Below are 22010 nucleotides of genomic sequence, written 5' to 3' on the forward strand. Positions count from 1 at the left end.
GCTGTTACCAATGGGCTCCATCCCCACCGCAGTGTGGGCACGTCCGCACAGGCTGTGCGGTTACCTGCAATAAGCTGTCGGGGAGGCAACCCGAGGGACACACAGATTCAGCAGGTGGACCGCAACCTGGGTTAAATCCCAGCAGCGGGGCACAGAAAGTGCTCGGCACATTGCAAAAGAGCCCACAGCTGCTCTCGGGGGGCTTTCCACTCAGACTGATACCAGGGCTGATGATGTTAATCAACAATTAGTGACGACCTAGACAGGGGCTAGCGCGGCTACTGCCCTCTCCTCGGCACCGCTGGGGCCGCACCTGCAGTAACCTGTCCCCAGTCTTGTGGCCCTCCACAACTTCCCCAGTGCAGGAGATGGACCACGAAGTGGCACGGGACCAAGCAGAGGGTCACTGGAAGGGTCAGAGGGCTGGAGCATATGACATGAGAGGCTAGGAGAGCTGGGTTTGTGCAGTGCAGAGAGGACCAGGCTAAAGGGGATTTAACTCAAGCCTCACGTAGCCTAAAGGAGTGTTCCAAAGAAGATGGGGGCAAATCCTTCCCAGAGATGTTCACAGTAAAGATGGAAGGAAATAGTCACGTACTGCGACGAAGGCAAATCTAAATATGGGCTGAACGTGTTTTGGAGATGATAACTTCCCGGACCTACGTAGTTCAGATTAGATTCTATTTTATGGTTTAATAAAAATGATACGTCTTTGGTTCTATGCAGTGCTTTCCATTTAAGGATCTAAATTATTTTTATACGGCATTCCAGGCAAATGAGATCACAAAATACAGGCACACTAACATTATTTCCTCAATTTATTGACAAAAAAAAATACTGTCAAAAGTCATCTAGTCCTATGCTGTACACCTTTCACTGCTGCAGGGTGTCATACTTAAAGAAAAATCTGCTTTAGCAAAGAATACGAGAAATAGTAGTGGTAGCAATATGCTGAAAAAGCTATTGTCTTGCATTTGCCATGTTGGTAGATACCTGTGAGCACCATCAGGAATTCCTCTGGCACAGGCTGAGCACTCTGCTGTGAGCACTCTGCTGTGAGACAGAGCAACATTTGTTACTCCTCAGACCACTGAGCTGAGGGGTTATCCACGCCTAGGGAAGAGGAAATTAGACTGCCAGGTAGGAGACCTGAGCTCTGTTCCCAGGTCTGACTGTGCTGTTTTTGAAGACAGCGTTATGCCTGATCAAAACAAATACATTTGATTTTATTAGATTTAGTTATACGGTAAACATTCATTATAATTATACGGTGTCAACGTATGGGTGTAATGGGTGCTGTGTATTCCTTCTAACGCATGTTTCAATTGAAACACAACAGAGTTTAAACAAAATACCTCAGTAAACAAAACGCAATGGAAGGAATACAACAAATTCTGAAAATAAAAATATTGTTAGACTTAGCAGGTGCCCATATGATTATAATCATTACCATATATAAGCATACATGCTGGGAACTCTAATACTTCTTGACTGCTGGACATCTCAAATGGCAATTCTGGAGTAGATTGGTACATAAGGTCATGTGTCTGAGCATGTGTAACGTGTACCTCACACGTTTGCTTTTTTATATTTATGTTTTTGACTGTCAGATAACTGGGTAGAAAAGGTTTATTCTGGTGTCAGATGCATATATATTAAGACAATTTGGAATTTGGGATAAAGATTGTAAACTATTTTCATGAGCTATTTCTCACATGGTGTAATTGTTTTTTTCCCTTCTAATCCTTCAGTAGACAAATAATTTGATGAAAATTAATGATTTTGTCATTGTATGTAATGAATAAACAAAAGTAAATGTGCATAGTGTTTAAACTTAAGTGGCAGTTCCGAATGGGCTGATTCTTATTCTGGTGCAAGGAATGCATGGACAGAAACTTTCATGTGTATTGTTACACCTCATCTTTAGTTAGGAGGCCAGTCTTCTAGCATCTCTGGTAGTGGTGGAAAAATATAGCAATCTGCAGAATTCAGGACCTGCTCTACCCAGAGGTGTCTGTGGTGTTTCTGTATTAGTCCTTTAGGATTAGAAATATATTTTTAGAGCAAATCATTCAGTCATTTTCATTTACTGCACTAGCACAAAGAGCATCATCACCAAGTGGTTTGACAGAGAATGTAATGGATATCCTGTTAGTTATGGAATTAAGCCAAAGTGTGCACCAACACTAACATTTCCTTTATTGAGTTCCACATTTCCTGAAAATAATATGGAAAATGAAACGTACTAGATGGCAGGATCCACTTCACAACTGCGTCCCTCCCTTAATAAACTTACGTAATATACACGGCACTTGGATTGGCACAAGAAGCCCAGAATTCTTCTCGTTGCCCGCTAGATGTCACAATTGAAACAGAAAAAACTGGGGCGGTACATTTTTCCTGTCTCAAAAGTTGATTGTTCTTACCACACCTTAAACAAAGTAGAAGTCCAGTCCAAGAAATTCCAATAAATTTGTTATGTTCTGTTAAAGCTATGACTCCTCTGACCTTGTTTATTAACTGGAAAGCATTGAAAATATTTATAGGAAACCACACCTGGAATATTCTATTGAGGCTTGGCCCCACATGGTAGTAGGCTTCTCCGTTCCTTGCCCTAACTTGCCTTCTTCTGCTTCTCTTGCGTCTACAGCCATTTGGATTGCTTTTTTAGTAAAACAAGCTGGTAAATCCTGTTACATACCTGGCTACCTGAAAGTTTAAAACAGGCAGCCTTCCATTTTCCCGTTTTATTATTACCAGTTGCACGTATCACATCTGAGAAGCCTACTATGACAATGCCCCCTGTTTTTGTCATTGCCACAGTGACACTAAGATTATGGATCAAAACGAAAGGATACAAAAGCATCCAGGCAGCTGTATTTGCCTAATTTTAGCTATTCTGTGTTTAAATGTTTTTTAAATGTACCAGAGGTATTCTTGGATTTAATGGTTATCATTTTTAGACCAGCTTTCACTGATTTTGTTTTAGCTGCTGTTTCATGTATTAATGCATTTTAAAGTAAGAAAAGTCAATTGTCATGATCAAGAGGATGGCCTTCTTGCTAACCGAAGTAGCCCTCAGGTGAGCATGTTTCAGCAGTGTTAACTAATAATTAGGCTGAATTAGGATGCTGCTTTTTTGATTTCCTTGGGGCTCACCTAAATTACCTTCTATTTCAGCTAGAATTGCTGTTGCATATGACAATAGAAAAAAAGAATGGATGTTGATCTCAGCAAAAGTTTGTGAAAAGACCTTGAATAGGGACATGTTTCAAAAGGTGCTTCTCTATAACCCAACAGAAGATGTGTTTCATTACTTGTGCAGATCCTGTTCCTGCAGTGAAACAGTTGCCTTAATTCTATAATGAATTTTGGTACTTATATTTATTATTCTGCCTCTATATTTTGCCATATTTTTTTCTAGTTTAGAGTTACCTAATTGCAGCTATTCTTGCATAATACTTGAGACCAAAAAGAATTAATCTCTGAACCTTGTTTGATACATCAAAATAGACTGAGTTAAAGTTCATTCATTTAGCAGATTTTTCCAAGTATCAAACTACCAATTTATTAAACTGCAGAGATATTAGGGCTTCGTTTAATACTGAATACTTTAAATACAACTATTGACATTCAGACATGTAATTCAAACATATAAAACTGTCAGAGGACAATAATACTTTGCATTTAGTTAGTGTATTATATCCAAAGTTTATAAGCATCATGCAGTCACCTCAACTGTTGCATTGTTACTGTAAGTCTTGTCATATTCACTTTAAAAAATAGGCACATGTGGCACAGAGAGACTCTTAAGTAGCTCAAGATCCATAATTATGAACACAGAATTCGGAATTTTTCCTACAACCATTAAACAACCATTATTATTTTTTTCTGAAGTAATGAACATATTACACAGAACATCCCTTTAGTTTTTCCCACCAAACTCTGGTCAGTGCTCAGTTAAAACAGCTCCAGTTCCATCAGACCTTTGTTGTGAAGGTAACTGAGCAATTTCTGAAGCAAGCTAATATTCAGGATGTGATAGATTTATCAACACAGCAAAATGGCAGCGAGAGGATATTCTTTGTACATTGAACCCTTAGGATGCCCCAGTAATCCCAAAACTTATGGAAAAATGCATACATAAACTCACCATTATATGCAAATATGACTTCAGCTGTTGGAGTTTCTGGTTCTGGGATTTCTTCTTAAAACTAACAGTGTAAAGGTACTCCCATAGCAATTTTGCCCCAAAGGTCAGACACTGTTTGCCCAAAGTGTTTCTCTCAATTCCATCCCAGAAGAATAAGAACGAATGCGTTACTGGAGTGCCACAAACCTGGTAGTATGCGCTCTTGACATACCCGATTAATACAGGGCCAGGCATCTCCTTGGCCTCAATTCTCCTTCCCTCTCCCCAGTCCGTAGACTCATTTATTTTGGTGTAACTATTCTGTTCAATCGTCAGCTTCCCGACGAGTTAGCTCATGTAACTCATTTCACTACACACTTTGCTAAGGAACTATATTTTCCTCCCGTGATGGGGAAGTACCCTATACCTCACTGCACGTAGGGAGAGGGGATTGATTGCTGCTATATAAAAGGGCACACCTGCTTTTGAGAGTTAGTGTTCATACTTAGAAACAGTTAAATCAATGGCTGAGCAAGGGGAAGGCTGGAGCTGGTAGAGTGAAATGTCTCTGCAAACGCCTCTGTCAAAGCCGCCTTCCAATCTTTCCAAAGAAGCTCTTTTCACAGATGCGTGCCGCTGAAGTTCTGGATGAGACCCTGAGCAACCTGATGTAACGTCAATGTTAGCACAGCTTTGAGTTTTAGGTTGTATTTAGATGTCTTCCTGAGACTCCTTCCAACCTGAAGTATTAAGTATCGTTCTATGCTTCTCCTGAAATATTTAACAGCATTTACAGCATGACTGATAATATGCAATTAAATAGAAAGGGTTAAAAATACTTCATGTATTTTATTTCCTGTTTTGCAAGCTTGAGTTGTTGCTCATGACTCTGCCTCATTATAGTCAGAAGAGTTTGCCTCTTGTAAGATAAAGATATACATGAACTGGTATTGCCACTGCAAGCTTAGGCTATTTGCCAAGGCATAGGAAGAAGAAAATGCACATAGTCCAGAATTAACTGCATTCTGTAAGTTCAGAGGCAACAGCCTATCCTTATCGAATAGGGATACTATGATGAGTTTGGAAAGTCTTAGCAAAATGTCTAGGACATAAAAATACTACTCTTTAGTGAAGTTGACAGGAACTGGTATAAATGAAGCAAGTGTGATATTAAAGAGAAACGGTATGTTACAATATTACTTTCCAAAAAGTGTATGCTTTGAAGGAAGATATAAATAAATAGGTCAGATTTTTCAAACAGTAGAAGGTTCTTTTTTGGCTATGCAAAGTACCTCGTCCTGCAGAAGATCTCTCTTCTCAAGCAGTGTGCTCCCATGCTTAAAACAGTAAGCTAAATGAGGAAAAAAAAAATACTTGACTAATCACAGAAACCATATTCCATTTCTGTCTTTTCCTTAGCAGAATAATTTATAATCACTGAAGATCTCTTTTCATATCTCCAGTTTTGTTCTACACGATGAAAGAGAGAATCTCAAATTGTAAAATATGTACAATAGCGTAACAGTTCTGAGATTGACCCCTGAGTTTTTCAGATTCCTGATTGGAATTAGTTCTTCTTCAAACGCGTTAAAGGTGTTATATGCACATTTCCCACTTATACAAAGACTTGTTTATAAATTACAGTTTTCCAAAGCCTTCTACTTTATCCATGCCTCACTTTTATCCAGCCTTTGAAACTGGAATGTTTTGTTTGATTGAATTTATGAGATGCTTTTTAGCTCAAAATAAATCAGACCATTATCAGGGAATGTGAAGGATCTTTTTGAATGTCTTTTTGAAATTATGGTTACAAAGAGGATACAGGAACGGGTTTAAGGTGGAATTCACATAGCCAAGCCATATAGTGACCATGTGTAACTTGGAATATTGTTCATGGCTGTGGAAAGCTATTACCATGTACAATACAAAATAGGGAATCCAGCACAGCATAAAGGCTGCCATTATGACCCCTAACTGCTTAGCTGCTTTCCGCTCCCTGTTCACATGCAGTCTTTGAAGATGGTTTTTGGAACGAGTATGTAGTCTTTGCCAGGTTTTCCTCAGGTAAGTAAGTCCTTTGAAGTCCCTGTTCTCTGTCTTTTCCTGAGGACTGCAGGCTCTTTCAGGGTTAGGACTGGACTCCTCTCCACAAGGTACCTCCTCTGTGAACGTTTGGGTGTCTGATGCATCACTTAAGTCACTGTCCTGTGAGCAAAGGTCCTCTTCATTTTTGTTGTCCTTTGTTACACTCTTCTCTCCTGTTTTATCCAGGCCTGGCTCAGACTGGGCAGTGGTGAGAGGGAAACAGCTCCATTTAAGGACTCTGCTATTACTCCTGCTAATGAAAACTTTTGAAGAGCTGTCAGGATCACTGAAATGAAGCTTTGCTTCTGTATTTTTGGGCTGAGGGGACCTTTGCTTGTCTTTGGAAGGTGTGTTCTCATCTTTCTCATCTAAGTTTTGCTTTTGGAGGCAAATATTTTGCTTGTCCTTTGTCTTACTAGGATGTACGCTTTTGCTTTCAGAGAAAGACAAGTATGATCTATTGATGAGCTCTCGGTGTTGGCAGTGCTTTCGAACAGCTCTGAATATTTTGCAGTAGAAACATAACATCAAGATAGAGGGTAGGTAGAAATTGACCAAGGCTGTGAACACTTTGAACCAGGTGACTTCAGAGAATTCAGTTTCACACTTTTTTGTTACTCTCCTTTTCCCATCACCAGCAAAAACGTGCCACCCTAGTATTGGGATGACCCACAAGAAAGACAACAACCAAGCCCCCAAAATCATTAGTAAGGCTCTCATTTTTGTTCTATACTTGAGATATTTCAGTGGTTGCTGGACTGAACGATACCGGTCTATGCATAATATGAAGAGATTGAAAATAGATGCAGTACTGGCCACATAATCCATTGACAGCCAGAACAAACAGGCTGTTACACCCAGGGTCCACACACTGCTGCTTAGGAGATAAACAATATTAAGGGGCATAACAGCTGCACCAACTATCAGATCTGCAATAGAGAGGCTGACAATGTATAAATTGCCAACTGTTTGCAGCTTCTTTTCAGTTTTCACAGCACATAATACTAATATATTCATGACAACAGTGATCAGTGAAATGCTACCCAGAAGCAGACCTAGGAGAGCTGAGTGAGTGTTAGTCAAGTTCTCTGTTGCGTTTTTTGTCATCTCTTGCGCAAGTAAGGAGAATTAAATCAGAGAAGGTGCCCAGGCCTTGGAAATTCAATCTTGGTTTACACTCCTGGATGAAAACTTGTTGGGTTGCTTTGTGACTTTTATTTCCAGAACTATGGAAAAGAAAAGAAATATGCTCAGTCACTGTAGTCCCAAAATAAATTAACAAAGCTAATCTGTCCTTCAGCTTATCGATTTCCCTTTTAGGATTTCCCTAAATAATGCATTTTTACATCATTCTACATAGGAGTAATATCAAATGTGAAATGTCATGGATGTTCTATGAAAAGTATTGAAGCAATTTCCATGAACCAATCCAAAAATGTTTGCAGAGGTGCTCCTCGAAGCTCCTTGTAATTCTGACCCTGGAATCTGGAGAAGAAATTTCAGTCCTCATTGTTTGAGTTTCTCATTAAATAGATGATCGTGAACCATAAAATAAACTACATACTGGCAAACCAATTTAAAGTGTCTTAAAAAAACTTATGATCATATTTTTTACTAAATAGTTTGAAACAAAACAGTGATTATTTACCAACTATATCTAACAGTTTGAATATAGCAGTTGGATTTGGTATTCCAAACAGTAAAAAAAGCTCCAGTCAGTATACACCTCTGGCTGATACAGAGAGTCACAAATAACTCCTAAGGCTGTAGCTAGTGCCTATGTTTTCATTGGTAGGCTATTGCTAAAACTATATGTAACAAGTAATCTCTTACTACCCATCTTAGGCTTACATATATATAAAACCCTTAAAGATGGGCATATATTTTATTTCAAATACAAATTAATACAATTTCAGGGAAAACAACAGGATTTTTTTGATTAATAAGCATCTGGCAAACTCTCAAATGTATATCAATCTATGGTTGATATACAACTGGAATACGTTGATATATACTGAAGATTAGGAATCATTCCAGTGCCTAGGAAACATACACAAGAGCTGTGGTTCATTAAGTTGGAGAAGCCAGATCATTTGTACATGCTTGCTGTTGCTGTTTTCCTTATTAAATATGAAATTAAACTGGAAATAGGAAGATATGAGGCTGGACATATAGCAAACCTTCACTTTATGCCTACGTATCTTTTTTTTTTGACAATTTGTCTTTAATAAATGAGCTACTTTTATTCGCTTGAACTTTGGCACAAGACATGTACAGAGCCTTCAGAGTTAAAATTCATTTAAATCTCCTATATTCCCATGATTAGAGTGTCTCAAAATTCCAGTACATGTGCTGCAGTAGAAAAAAAGGGAAAAGCTATTAAATGTCCACCATGACATATACAAAACCTATTTCACAGAGGGTCACATTTGCACAACTAATTTCGCTTTTTAGTGGCATTTATTTCTACATACTATTTGGCAGGTGTTATCAGAGTGACAGATTTCATTTGTACAGACAGTGGTGAGTAGCTTTATGTTGACTTGACCTGTATAGGGAAACAATATTGGTTCATACTTCATTTATGGTTTCTCAGTAGAGGTTTCTATTCAGATCGTAGGCCTTAATTATAAAGCATGTTTCTTCTTCCATTTTCTAACACAAGCGTAGTAACTCAGATATTGGCAATAAAATGGGAAAGAGTAGATGGAAAAGAAAATGAGGGAGTATAGAGAAAAGTACCTTTTTGAAGCTGAGTAGATACACTCTTCTGTTATCTAGAAATTCTCTATGCCTTTGATATCTTCTACTTCCCAGCTTCTAACTTTTTGAATTTATCTAAGGTTCAAAGGAGAATTAACAATATTTTAAGTCTTGGGGCATATGATCAGTTGACCAATTCTATTTCCAAGATATATAAGAAAATCATCTGTAAGAGCGATAACTATTTTCTGCCATTTTTCTTATAGTGTTTGTCCAAGTCTACGTTTTGGTATATCTCTTAAAGCAATGAGGAAAGAAATTGAGATTTTAGACATATTGGCTCACAATATTAATACAGCTAACACTGATAGATATTTATTGGATTTCTCATATTTGTTAATCCAAATATCAATATTTGTAATTACTATTTATTATTAATAATAATAATATTGACCAAAATATTAATATTATTAGTCAAAACGATGCAGTGCAATGCATTATTCAATGTCAATTTCACGCTAGCTTTATCTCATTCTTATTCTAGCAATCAAAGATGGAGCTGCACTGTTTGCGTGCTTTTTTCTGAGAGATCAAATTCCTTGTTCCTTAGGTTTTACCCATAAAGGCTTGGTGTTATGAAAAAGGAGGTGTGCTTGGTCACAGTAGCATGCATAGGCAAGGGAAATACGTACACTGTGGAGGATGAGCTCAAGAGCTCTGCTCTGGGATTCTGTATTCTGTACAACCTTTGCGTTCTGTTGTGTACAGTTCTTCAGTGATGACTAGTGTCAGAAGATCAGAGAGGCCTGAAGCATCTCCTGTTTGAGAAAGGGAACAGATAGCACTTTACATGTCTTAAACCAACCTGTCTGGTGGCAGGAAATGGTTGTATCCCAGTCTGTTATTGTTGTTCTTCTGACAGCTATACAGTGTAACCTCTCTGCTAAAGTACATAGGGAACGGTCAAGTCAGGAAGTTGATATCAGTTGCCCCAAGTCAATACGAAATAATTGATCTTCCTTTCCTCATATTTCCAATTAAATGTACAAAATAAAGGGAGAGACGGCAAGCTTAACCAAGTCTTCAGCTGAAAGAATAACAGCAAAGAAAGGTACCTGATAGACAGCTCTCCACAATTACTTATCAACTGCCTATGGAATGAATCAGATTATTTATTACAATAGATGGTGCTCACTGCTTTCCAAACTGTCTCTTTAGCACTGCTGGTAAGGTTGACGTAAGGGTAGGATTTATGAAACAGACAGCAGAACTTGTTCAGGTCTTGTTTTAGGAGTACTTCAGCTCCAAAGAAGGCACAAAGTTCCAGTTTTTTCAAGCCTTGCTCCACCCTTGATCTTTGACAAGAGAGACAAAGTCTGCTTACTTTGCTGTTTTGGAGGTGTGAGAATGTCAAGTGTTGTCCTCATACAGGCATTAAAAATCCAAGAATTACATGCAAATCATCTGAGACTGCTAAGAACGAAGAAAATACAGAATAATGTGTTTGCCCTTTTCAAAATGCACATGCCAACAGGTACTCCATATTCATAGTAATTCTCTGTCTGATAATGCAATTTTCATTACAATGGCATTTGAGCAGTTCAAAGTCCCTGTTGGATTTTATGTTCTGTACTTCACAGTACAGAAGAGACTTGGCCATGCACTATTCAATTTTAAAGTGACATTGAGGAACAGGTCACAGTGATCTGCTCAGCATCATACAGGAATGTTAGAGCTAAAAACAGCCAAAGCTCCCTGGCTCTCCAGACAGTGTCCTAACTACTGTACTGTTTTGTTTGTTTGTCTTGTTTTTGTCTAGATGTTGTGTCTGAATTCATTCAGACACCCTTGGCAAGCAATACTGATTTAGAAATTAAATGCCTATTTTTTAAACTTTAATCCAGTGCAAGCAACTTAATCTGCTTTTGATCTCAGTTGTAATAAGGCCATTTTTGTGACAGGGACTAATATAACTGAAGTGGGACCATACCCAGTAACTAACGGGTTAATTAATCACTAGAGAGGGATGTCAAGAACCACTTGCCTTGGTCTAGGGTGAGTAGTTCTTGAGGCTGGATTAGGATGCTTGAATGTTACAGTAACACTGCATTTTCCCTATCGAGTAGTTTATGTTTTCTACATATAATCTTTTTACACCCCTGACTTTGTGAGTGTTCTCAAGGTTTGGGCAATTTCTGTTTTGCTGAGGGATGATGAGAAAAGGAGCCACTACAAGAGGTAACTGGAAGAGGACCCCCCATCTTCAGCATGGAAGCTGGATAGCCAGCACATACTTCCTACCTACCTATTTTTATATGAAGACAAATTTTGCCTCTGAATCCATTAGAAAGATGTAACAAGAGATTGAGTTGGCCACAAAATGCTTAGAACAGAAGAGAAATGCAGTGCTACCTTTGGATGATCTAGTCATTGCGACTCTTTTTGCATTCCCTAGCATGCAACATCACATGCTGCTGCTGTTTCTGCCTAACAGTATGTGATGATAGGTGTTCAGCAGCATATCAGACATGCTGCTATCCTACACCGATGTTTGCACAGGGAACAGAAGTCTCTGGCTTTCTTGAACCTTCTAGATGCCCAAAGAAGACCTCCAACACAGTAAGCTCTGTGCATCTTGCACCTGCCAGTGCCCATGCTCTTTCCATACGGAGTAAGTTGCAGGGGGTCAATATCTCTGTCTCCTACAAAGTTCAATAGAACTGTAAGAGGGAATACAGTGAGCTTCTCCTAGGAAGCAAACGTAACTGTAGACAAAATATCAGGTGGAGAAGTATTTAGTTGCAGAAATGTTATCAGTCAGTGCCCACTGGCCTCTATTTGGAGCTCTGACCCTTGTGTCACAGTCTTGCCCACTGAGCTTACACTGAATTGCTACACGATTGCCAGTTTTTGCTATAATTGGCACATTTTGCCACTCAGCTTTGTCCGCTGGAAGGTACCTAGAAAATAATATACTCTGCTCCGTATTATGTAATCCACTGATCACCCCTTCTGGACTCTAGCGAAGACTATAACCTACAAACTTTTTTCTTAAACTTCCTACCATCAATAGTGGTGGTGTCAGCGTTCAGCGATGGTGAGAGCACTGTGATTTGCAGTGCCAACTTCTTGCTCTTTACTGGAGGCACACACCATTTTGTAGTGGCCGTAGGCTGTTTGTGGCTTATGTACCCCTGTTCAGCAGAACTTAATCCCTTATCTAGAACTCAGTTCCCAATAGAGGAGCTATAAGAATACCAAGTAAATGTGTTTTAATACTTGTGGCTTAACTCATTACACTGGGCCAAAGCTCACTAATAAAAGATTTTAAAGAAAAAATAATAATAAAAACATCAGTCTAATATCTTGGATAGCTCTCTGGAATTTCTAAACCCTGACCTCACCATGAAAGTACTTTGTTCGCTTTTACTGTCTTTAAAGATTTATTTTATTTTATTTCCTGTGTGGAAAACCAGCAATTGAGATTTGCTTGTTATTGTATCACTATGGTAATTCTGAGGAAGAGTCTACTGGGAGATGCTAAGTAGTTGCTTGTCTCATTAGTGCAGGTGCAACCTATTAAGCCCTGACTAAGCGGGATAAAGTTTCTACAAACAGATGCTAGCATATATCTTCTAAGAGAGTTTTAGAGAAGCTCTATCTACAACAGGAAAAGGCTAAGCTAGAATAATATTCTTGTTCATCACCTTGTTCTAAGTTCAAGGCAGGAGGTAGGGTCAGATTTCACATGGACCATGTTGTATTTAAGAAACATATTTGTTTCTAGTGACTTTTTAAAAATTATTCTTTATGCGTTGAAAGCATTAACACACTTGAGGTTGATAAACTTGCTTCTGAAAGACTTTTTTGTTTCTGTTAGATAAAGCTTTCTGAGGTAAAGTCACCCTGTATGCATACTGAGTACATATATGCTTTCTCTGACAATTACAAAGAACTAGTTTGATATTAGTGTAGTTTTATCTCTTTTTGTTATTTGTTTTTATCTTTTTCTCCCCTTATTTTGCAGGAAGTAAGCAGTGCAGTGATTCATGTTCAATCCATTTTTGGCAATTCTCTAGTTTAGAATAGCTGGTTGTGATTACATGAGATGGCCTAGAGTTTTGTTGATACACCTGGTCTATGAAATACATGTTGTATCTATGCATGTGTAGATGTCTGGTTCTTATTAATGCTAAAGCCTTTGCAGGGTGATTAATGGATTACAACTGCTGTTAAGTTACTCCAGTGGCTTACACCTCTTAGTGTTTAAAAACACACATCATGGTTTTGAATCTCAGTTTCTTACAAGTGACTCTGGTTGGAATGAAAAGCCTCTTGGCTACAGCAGTCAATGGTACTCTCAGTTTAGTTATTTTCCAAATACCTGCACAAAATGGTAATTGAGTTTACAAGATGCATCCAACTCCCTTTAGATTTCTCTTTGGTTGTAGTGACCTGTCTGATCTACCTAGAGAAAGAAACACTTCAGAATATACTTCTTATTTGGCTACTCTAGCACATTTTGTTATTGCTGGCCTTTTATCTGCAAGATGCACGGCATTTTTCTATTTGGATGACCTAGTGCCTCAGCCCAGGAAGAGACAGATTCTACCAGAAAACTATCTGCCACTATTAAAGGAAAGAATGGACTGTGTCTACATTTGATTTGTCTCTTGTATTTAGTCTGAAATGAAGAGACAGCATAATTTATAGCCTTAATGTCAGGACGAGTCAAATTTGGACCCAAGGGAACAGCATGAAGCTGCAACAGGGGAGATTCAGGTTGGGTATTAGGAAGAGACTCCTCACCAAGTGGGTGGTTGGGCACTGGTGCAGGCTCCCCAAGGCAGTGGGCACAGCACTGAGCCTGCCAGAATTTAAGAAGCATTTGGACAATGCTCTCGGACATAGGGTTTCATTTTTGGGCAGTCCTGTGCAGAGTCAGAAGGGGGACTCGATGTTTGTTATGGGTCCCTTCTAATTCAGGATATTCTGTGATTCACTGAAACTTTACCAGTCCTCCCAAATGGTCCCATTCTCCCTCCATACTTTTTTTTTTTTTTTTTTTTTTTTCCTAATAAAGGTAGTGACAATTAAAAGTGAATCTTTCATTATATGAACCAGCAAGATAGACTGCCATTCCATTCCACATCTAAGTTAAGACTCTTGCTTCTCACAAAAGATCTGCACATCTGGCCGTCAGTTTTGCATAATCTTATATTGCATGCTTTTGGTGTCAGAGGGTTTGCAGCAGCTATTTATGTAAGTGATGTCTTGGGAAAAAGACGAAGGCACAATTGAAGTAGCAGATGGATGCGACTGCAGCTGTGCTGAAGCTGCTTTACCGCTTAGATAGCGGAGAGAAAAGTGCTGTCAGTTGTCAGATCTGTGATCTGAATATTGATCCCAGGAGTCAGACACCCTGGGAAACGGTGCAGGCCTTTAGCATGTCGGTGGTTAGTGGTGAAAGGGAGAACAAATACAAGCAGACGGTTTCTGAGACCTCCACAACTTCACTTCTGAAGAGGTGGACTGGTCCAATGTCATAACTATTACATTTCTCCTCCTCTTCCTGGTTCAGTCATCTCTTGCCTGTTCAATGCAGTAAATGGGTTCTGTAATACCAGATCAGGAACCAAGCAGGATAGAAGGATTAAGGCAGCTACTTCCATGCTCCTGAGATACATTTATTCAAGTATCCCTAGGAATGCACATGACAACTGATTTTTAAACTACAGCAACTGAAGGCTCCTGGAATTCATGCATCCATTTGTTCTGAACGTACAGTACGCTGCGAAGGGTCCTCTCATGCTTGGTGCAGTGAGTGGGACACCACTTAATGCAGTATTGCAGGGGGACTAGAGCGAGGTCGTCACTTCTGCCCTGTTAGGCAGGAACTATATGGCTTACCTGTGGTCTGGTCTGTGACGCCAGATTTATCCTTATTCCTCTAACTTGGACAGAGATGTTCTAAGGATAGCAAGCAGACCCTATGAACAACAAAAAGACAGAGTTCAGAGCATATCTTGAAGGGAACTTTGAACTTTTAAGTAACTTTGAACTCTTTCAGGGGGATGGGGGGAGTATTATTAGGGTATGGACTATCAGGAGCACAAATAAATACTTCTGTTTTTACTTGATTGAATAATGCATCACCTAAGGACATAAAGTGTAATATTGCCTCAGAGCAAGATGTTTGGGCAGGCTAGAAGGGGGTTGAAAATATAAGTCAAGTTCCACTTCCATCTTGTAGGTGATGTACTTGATTGTACTTGATGTTTTCAGGTTTTAGTTTCTCTAGAATCGGTGCAGTTGCTTCTGCAGCCACTTGCATCAATTAATTTGGCAGCCTATATTGGCAGCTGCTGTCAGCTCAGAATTTTCTGATTGCTGTTCCTTCTACTTTCATTTGGCTGAGGGTACCGGTTTCACTAGGCATGAAACTGAAACTACTACAGTTCTAGCTGTCTGCCAGCAAAAAGTTTAGACTTCCACAGCCTTCTGAAATAGTCAGTTATAGCACGAATAGCACAAATCTCTGTACAGCCATGATATCCTTAATTCCATCCATCCATCCTAAGTCCTAAGCTTTTGTAATGAGGACAAAACTGTGTAAGGAAATGGGGTGTGTGAATCCACGTGTCCCCACAATGCTGTCTGAGCTCCAATCTCAATTATGATGCTGTACCATGTCTGCCTGTGGACAGTCTTGTCTCCTTTAGAAATAACTCTCTTTTGGTGATTTGACTATGCCCTCCTTAGCCCTTTACTGTTGTACTGTTCTCTTCACCGGATTAAGAATACTGAACTGGATCCTATTTTTAATCTTCCTCTTGTTTTGTTGTCTGCTAACCTTGGGTAATTACAAAGTGTGCGTGTTGCTGTTAAACTTCTGGGGGCGGGTAGGAGGGAGACAGGAAAGGAAGGCTCAGCTTTTAGTTTTATGCAGTGAGAACAAACATGCTTAATTTACCATTAACACATTGCTCAGGGGTCATTAAATAGTACTGTTATATCATTAATATAAAACTTTGCTATTTAAACAAACAACTTCCCCCTGCCCTCCAAAACAAACAAAAAAAAACCTGCAGACAGTTCTGATTGGAATACTACAGCAGCACACTTATATGGGGAAATCTCTTGCAATAGAAATAGTCTGAAATAAATAAAATCCAATCCAATTATTTAACCTAGATTGCTGCTCATTTTGTCCTTTATATCTGGTATCTTGTCTTTGTGCTCTTTGGCATTGCTAGGCATAACAGGTTGGTCTCCAGACTTAGACTGAAAGGGCCAGCTCTTGTGCAAAGACTAATCACAAAAATACTCTTGTGGAGGTTCTTGCTGTCATCAGTGTAACTAGAACAGTCAGAGCTCTTTTTCTTGAGACAGGAGAATCTCTCCTGGGATAAAACTTTGTTTTCCCCCCTATGTGTTCCTGCATATCTATGTTCTAGACCTACTTCAATAAAGTAAATTACTTGATCTCCCCAGATGACCCCAAAAAAGCATCTTTTACAGTATGGTTCATATATGATGAACCACACGTGAATCCAGAAGGGTATGTTTCTGGTATATAAGAAAAACAAACAAACCCCTAATGCTAAGAAAGTGACAGTTGGAAGGCATGTGCTTGGAGCAGTGGCAATCCAAGTGTCAGAAATGGAAAACCAATCCAAAATACTAGGGGTAGTTCAAGGAAGTGTTCACATATTCAAAAATATGCGATATATAGCAAAGTATCGAGTCTTTTCTCAATGAAGACGGTAGGCAAGCTCTCCCTTACTACATAAGTAAGGTATACACCCAAAAAGTGAAGCTTGATATACATCTAGAATACTTTCCTGTGTGGAGAAATCTTCGTGTGAACAGAAGATACCAGTAATAGTAGCATTCAATTGTATAAAGATAAAACTTATGCATTTTCACAGATAGCATACAATTGAATACTAATTAGTGCTTCATTATAAGTATGAGGAGTCCCTACCAGAACAGGAAGCTAAATAACAAAACCTAGGATTTCAACTTAGGACTGATTCTTTGAAAGCATGATTTCTCCATGCATAATTAAGGACAGAGCATCTATGTCCTTGCTACACTGGAGTTTGTATATTCTTATTCACATTCTGCTTATCTGAATTTTCATGCTTTCAGTACCAATGTGTATATATAACCATGTTTTGTAATGCACAGAGACATATTTCAATATCTGAAAGCAGAGGAAGAGTGTAAGAGTGTATCTTGCTATGTATTTCTATACATCTTGTGTTGTGCCGAAGCCATGATATTCTCCTCTTTCAGTCTTCTACCTTCAGCTTCCCTGAACTTGACCAGGTTTTTCCTGATCCTTCCTCTCCTCTTTCATGGGAAGGGGGGAAATAAGCAATAGCTGACCTGTATGAGTATGAGAACTACAAGAATAGTATCAGGAAATAATTATTAAATATCTCCTGGTATTCAGCCACTGACAGGACCTGACCTTGGCTAGGGAAACACTACTTTTTTTTTTTTTTTTTTTTTTTTTAAAAAAAAAAGTCTGGATGTGGGTCATAATCTGGAGACCCTGAATTTGCAGGAATACAGTTATTCCTCATTCCACAGGCTCATTATTTACCAGCAGAACCAGTAAATACAGTGGCTTCTGTGCTGCTTGTTTAGGAACATTCTGAAAACCCGTTAGGAAAAGGAGAAACAAATTAACATTGTAGCTGCTTAACTGAAAATAAGGGGTTGGGGAAACCCAAGCACACCAGTGTTCTTTGGAGGATGGGTTCCTGAATTGACAAATGGAATAGTGAATTTCATGCGCAGCATATAAAATTGAAAGAGATCAAGCTATGCTTAACATACTAATCATCTCAAATATCTAAATTGCGAGATAGTAGATTCATATCATATGATTCGGTAAATAAAGTACATGAGCAAATACCCAACAAGTAACCTAAAATCCTCATTTAATCTGGTTGCAGTCAATATCTTGCCATGTGCGTCTAGGTTATTACTAGAATCTATTCAACCTAAAAGAGCAACTAAAATTTCCTCTTTGATATATTAAAATTTAAAATGAAGCCCATCTGGAGAGTCCTCAACAAGATTGTGTAATCCTATCCACTTGAAAGTTGGCTTTTTTTATTTTTATAAGGTTGCTGTTAATTGACAGGACCGCTGTAATTTGAACTGAGAAATATGGAGACTGAAGTAGTCTTTCATATACAGTGTACTTAGTAGAGTCAATATTTGTAGATGTGGATCTCAAATATCCTGTTTTAACTTCCTATAGTGCGACCTAAGCACAGATGAGCTGGATGTGTGGCTCAGTAGCTTTCAAGCACTGGCCGCATGAAGTGAGACTTGGGAAACCACTGGAAGTCCGGGTGCTTCTATCTTATCCTGCCCCCAGCTGTCTGATGCTGCTGTGTTCTGATGACTGACCATTCAATTCTATGGACTAAAATTGAACCTTCCTAACTATAAGTTGATATATACATGTGTTCTGCAATTTAACCAATATTTAAACTTTTTTCTTGATACTATTGCACTGCAAAATGTATTTCTTTCCTCCTGAAGAAATATATTTTAATGTCTGCATATCTTAACCTGAATTTATCAGGAGATAGATAGATGTACCCTTTTCTCCACTGTTTTCACTGCCACTCTTGATCAACCCCCTTTAGCTGTGGGCCTATATTTCATTACGAGCATTAAAACAGAAATTTAATATTAATTTCCTGACACTATTCCTGTAATCGCATTACTCATACAGGCCAGCTAACAAAGGACAGAAATATTCCAAAGTACTTTCTGGTCTTTCAAAACGTTATGCTCAGAATTCTATTAAACTCTTTTTCCAGTAACTCAACATTCCAGTTTAAGTCTTAAACATCAGTTTTTCCATGAGGAAAGACCTGATCACTCTTCTTCGGTTATGTTTCCCATGTATGGGATATTTTGGCCCAGAGATTGTGGGTGAGGTGGGAGGTGGAAAGACCATTGTGCCTGGAATCCTAAAGCTTCCAGATGCAGCTTTAATTAGTCTTTCTAGCCTAAACGGATTGCTGGAGTTGTCCAGTTCGACACAAAGACCTGTGTCAAAGTGATTGCTTAATGACAACAGCACTGAAGCACTGGTTTAAGTTGTGCGGTGCTGAAGAAGTCTCAGTGGCTAAGTGCTCTCTGTTCCACTGCCTATCTGTAAAAAGACTTTTGGTATAGGAGTGAAAACTAACTAGTAAGTCTAATAACCATTAATAAGTGTTGCAATAGAGGAAAATTCCTTTGTGTTTTGATGTAGTAAAAAAAAAAATGACTAAGCAACTGTGAAATTTCTCATGGATGAGGGGAGTTTTCCAGTGCTGTTGTACCTTTAAAGCCGAGTAGCCACAGCGGTGCCATCTCACCTTCTGGGAATCTGTTCTATTCTTGGAATACAGTAAACCACCTCACCAAACCAGGACAGCTTTCATACAGGGACAGCCAAACATTTTTGGAGTTCCTGGATTACCCCTTGTGTTACTTATTCCAACCCTTGACTGACTGAAACTGGCTGGTTTTAATCTTTCTGCATCAGAAATACAGTTAACCACTTTTCAATCTCAACCAGTCTCTCAAATGAGATCTACTTCCAAGTGACTCAGTGACTCACTATTGGAGAATTACTAGCCAAAAAACAACCCAAGTATATAAAACAGTTTGTCCTTTAGATGTTGAGGTTGTATAACCTGATAACCTATCTGCTGTTTGCAGTTTTTTGGTTTCCGATAGAAAGAAATGGGTTTGAATAAAGGAAGCTTCATTGTCTGATAGAGAATGCTGGTCACTTGTGACGCCTGATAGGCTCATCTATGAATAAACTTCTCTGAATTCTGAGGAAACTAGAAATGGAATTCTAGAAATCTGAAGGAAACTTACTGTTTTACAGAGGAAGTCACTTAACTCCTCACTATAGCCAGTGAAGAATCCAATGTTGTTCTTTTTCAAGGAAAATCGTAGAGCTCCCCTTTTACCAGAGTTAGTGTTTAGTGTCTGGTCAGGATAAGCACAGACAAGTCCATGATCACACTAATACTGCGATTTATAATAGAAAATGTCTTCATGATACTTCTTATTAGGATTTAAAAAAAAAAAAAAAAAAAAAAAAGCCACAGTAGTAGCCAAAGTAGTAACCTTTTAACATATTTTATAAAAGAAACTGACTGATCCTTTGTGGTCAAAGAATCGGATAAAAATTGCAAATCTTCCTCCTACACTCCGCTCCCCCCCCCCCCCGCCCTCCTTCTCCCCCCCCCCCCCCCAAAAAAGGAAAAAAGCTATTGAAGTGCTTATCAATAAGAAATTTATTTGGGAGTTCACCAAAATGACCATAAATTTCAACCCAAGTGAACCTTTGGTGCTTTTAAGTTATCTATTTTTAAAACACTTATCTAGAGACCTTTCTATGTAAGATCCTCGTGGATATGAGAATTTACTGGCTCCTCATACTAGTAATAAAAGGAAACCTTATTTCTGTAAGTTCTGGTTTCAACTCACTTAGGTATGTCAATGTACAACATTCCGATCTCTAATTCGAAATACATACTGAGCTATGAGTCCTTTTAAACATCTGGTAACCTTAATTTAGTACTATATGGAGGAACTCATCAGTTTAGCAATAACCCATTGAACATGCAGTCTTCCCTTTTTAGGGATGGGGAGCATATCTGGTGCACTGTGTTCGGCCACCTCCGCCCTCCTCCAGGCAGTTGTAATTTGCTCACTGGATTTTAAACAGATGATTAGGATGAGCTGGTGGAGCCCGAGGTCTCTTTATAGATAGGGGGCCTGGTGCCTTGCAAATAGGCATAATAAATGGGGAGCAACTCATCCAAGAAGCCTGACTTGTCGCCATCAGTCCTGCTCCTGGGCTGTCTGGGAAGGGCTGGGGAGCCGAAACGAGACATTGTCACGGTACGGGAAAGCGAGTCGTGCCCCTGCTGTAGCCTCGCTTCATTGTCCCTCTCGGGATGGGGTGGACCTGTTGTACTTGAGAAACGCCCCCAGGTCTGTGTGTAAGCTAATGGCTCTAGAAGCTTTCCCTGGAAGAGCCTAACGTTTTCAGAAAGGAGTCAGAGTTAACCCCCAGGCAGATCTCCCTCGCCACTCGCCAGCCCAGAGCCCTTCCCTGCTCCCCTTCCTCAGCACGCCCGTTTGTCAGGAGAGCTGCTTAAGTGGTTCGGGGCGGCACGCAATGCTGCCGCCGAGCCCCGGAGAACCGGGATGCCCCGGCACCAGCCCCAGCCCCGGCCCCGGCCCCATCCCCGCGCCGTGCAGGGGCGGTCCAGCCGCACACGGCTCCCGACGCCAGGACGCCGCCGGTCCCGGTGCCGGTCCCCGCCCCGCCGCCCCGCCGCCGGGACCCCGCTCGCTCACCGGCCGCGGCCGCTCCCGCTGCTGCCGCTCTTCTGCCAGCTCCTGGGGCCGATGTCCGCGTTCCTCGGCTGGGCAGGGCGAGGGGTGTGCGCCCCGTCCCGCCCCGCCGGCGCGGAGCTGGCAGCAGCCCTGCCCGGCGCCCGGAGGAAGAGCTCGGTTCTGCCCAAGGGCTGGGCCGTCCCTCCTCGGACCCGGTGCCGCTCGAGGGCGCTGGCAGCCCGCTGGCAGCCCGCTCCCGTCCCGTCCCGTCCCGTCCCGTCCCGTCCCGTCCCGTCCCGAGCCGAGCCGTGCCGTGCCGTGCAGCCCCGCCGGTGGCGGAGCGCCGCTGGCCGTGCCGAGCACTAAATAGCCCGGGGGCGGGCCCGACCGCCCCGGCCCAGCCCAGCAGCGGGCCCGGGGTCGCTGCCAGGACCCCCCCGCCGGTAGGGAGCGGCAGGGGCTGAGAACCAGCGGGAGGCAGCTCCCGGAGCTGGGCGAGGAAGATTCCCCGGCGAGGAAGGAGTCCGCCGGCAGCGGGGGAGTGCCGCAGTTGTACTGTCACGACAGAGATGTCCCGAGGACCGTCACGGGTAGGTGGCAGCCCCGGTGTGCCGAGTGTCTGCGGAGATGGAGAGGCCTGGTGTCTGCAGAGGGGAAGCTGCTCGTGGGGTGAAGAGATGCCTTGGTCCGACATAATGCCACGAGT

General features: G+C 40.7%; 1 protein-coding gene across 4 annotated transcripts; it reads right to left on the reverse strand.

The window, feature by feature from the left end:
• Positions 1 to 800: 800 nt before the first annotated feature.
• On the reverse strand, positions 801 to 21676 carry HRH1 (histamine receptor H1). 4 transcript variants are annotated; one of them, XM_035337594.1, is made up of 5 exons: positions 21326 to 21673; positions 14831 to 14910; positions 9613 to 9738; positions 8960 to 9055; positions 801 to 7443 (listed from the first exon to the last, which is right to left on the reverse strand). In XM_035337594.1, the coding sequence occupies exon 5, from the start codon at positions 7322 to 7324 to the stop codon at positions 5894 to 5896; it is 1431 nt and encodes a 476-aa protein (XP_035193485.1). In that variant the 5' UTR covers positions 7325 to 7443; positions 8960 to 9055; positions 9613 to 9738; positions 14831 to 14910; positions 21326 to 21673; the 3' UTR covers positions 801 to 5893. The 4 variants fall into 4 exon arrangements, with proteins under 4 accessions (XP_035193485.1, XP_035193487.1, XP_035193488.1 ...); XM_035337596.1 differs by lacking the exon at positions 21326 to 21673 and adding an exon at positions 19829 to 19854; XM_035337597.1 differs by lacking the exon at positions 8960 to 9055 and having other exon boundaries at positions 21326 to 21676.
• Between the last annotated feature and the right edge of the window lie 334 nt (positions 21677 to 22010).

The sequence above is a fragment of the Oxyura jamaicensis genome, chromosome 12 (assembly GCF_011077185.1).
Source record: "Oxyura jamaicensis isolate SHBP4307 breed ruddy duck chromosome 12, BPBGC_Ojam_1.0, whole genome shotgun sequence".
Lineage (NCBI taxonomy): Eukaryota > Metazoa > Chordata > Aves > Anseriformes > Anatidae > Oxyura > Oxyura jamaicensis.

Coding starts and splice junctions, on each gene's coding strand:
- HRH1 (XM_035337597.1), bottom strand. CDS start 7,324: ATGACAAAAAACGCAACAGAGAACTTGACTAACACTCACTCAGCTCTC.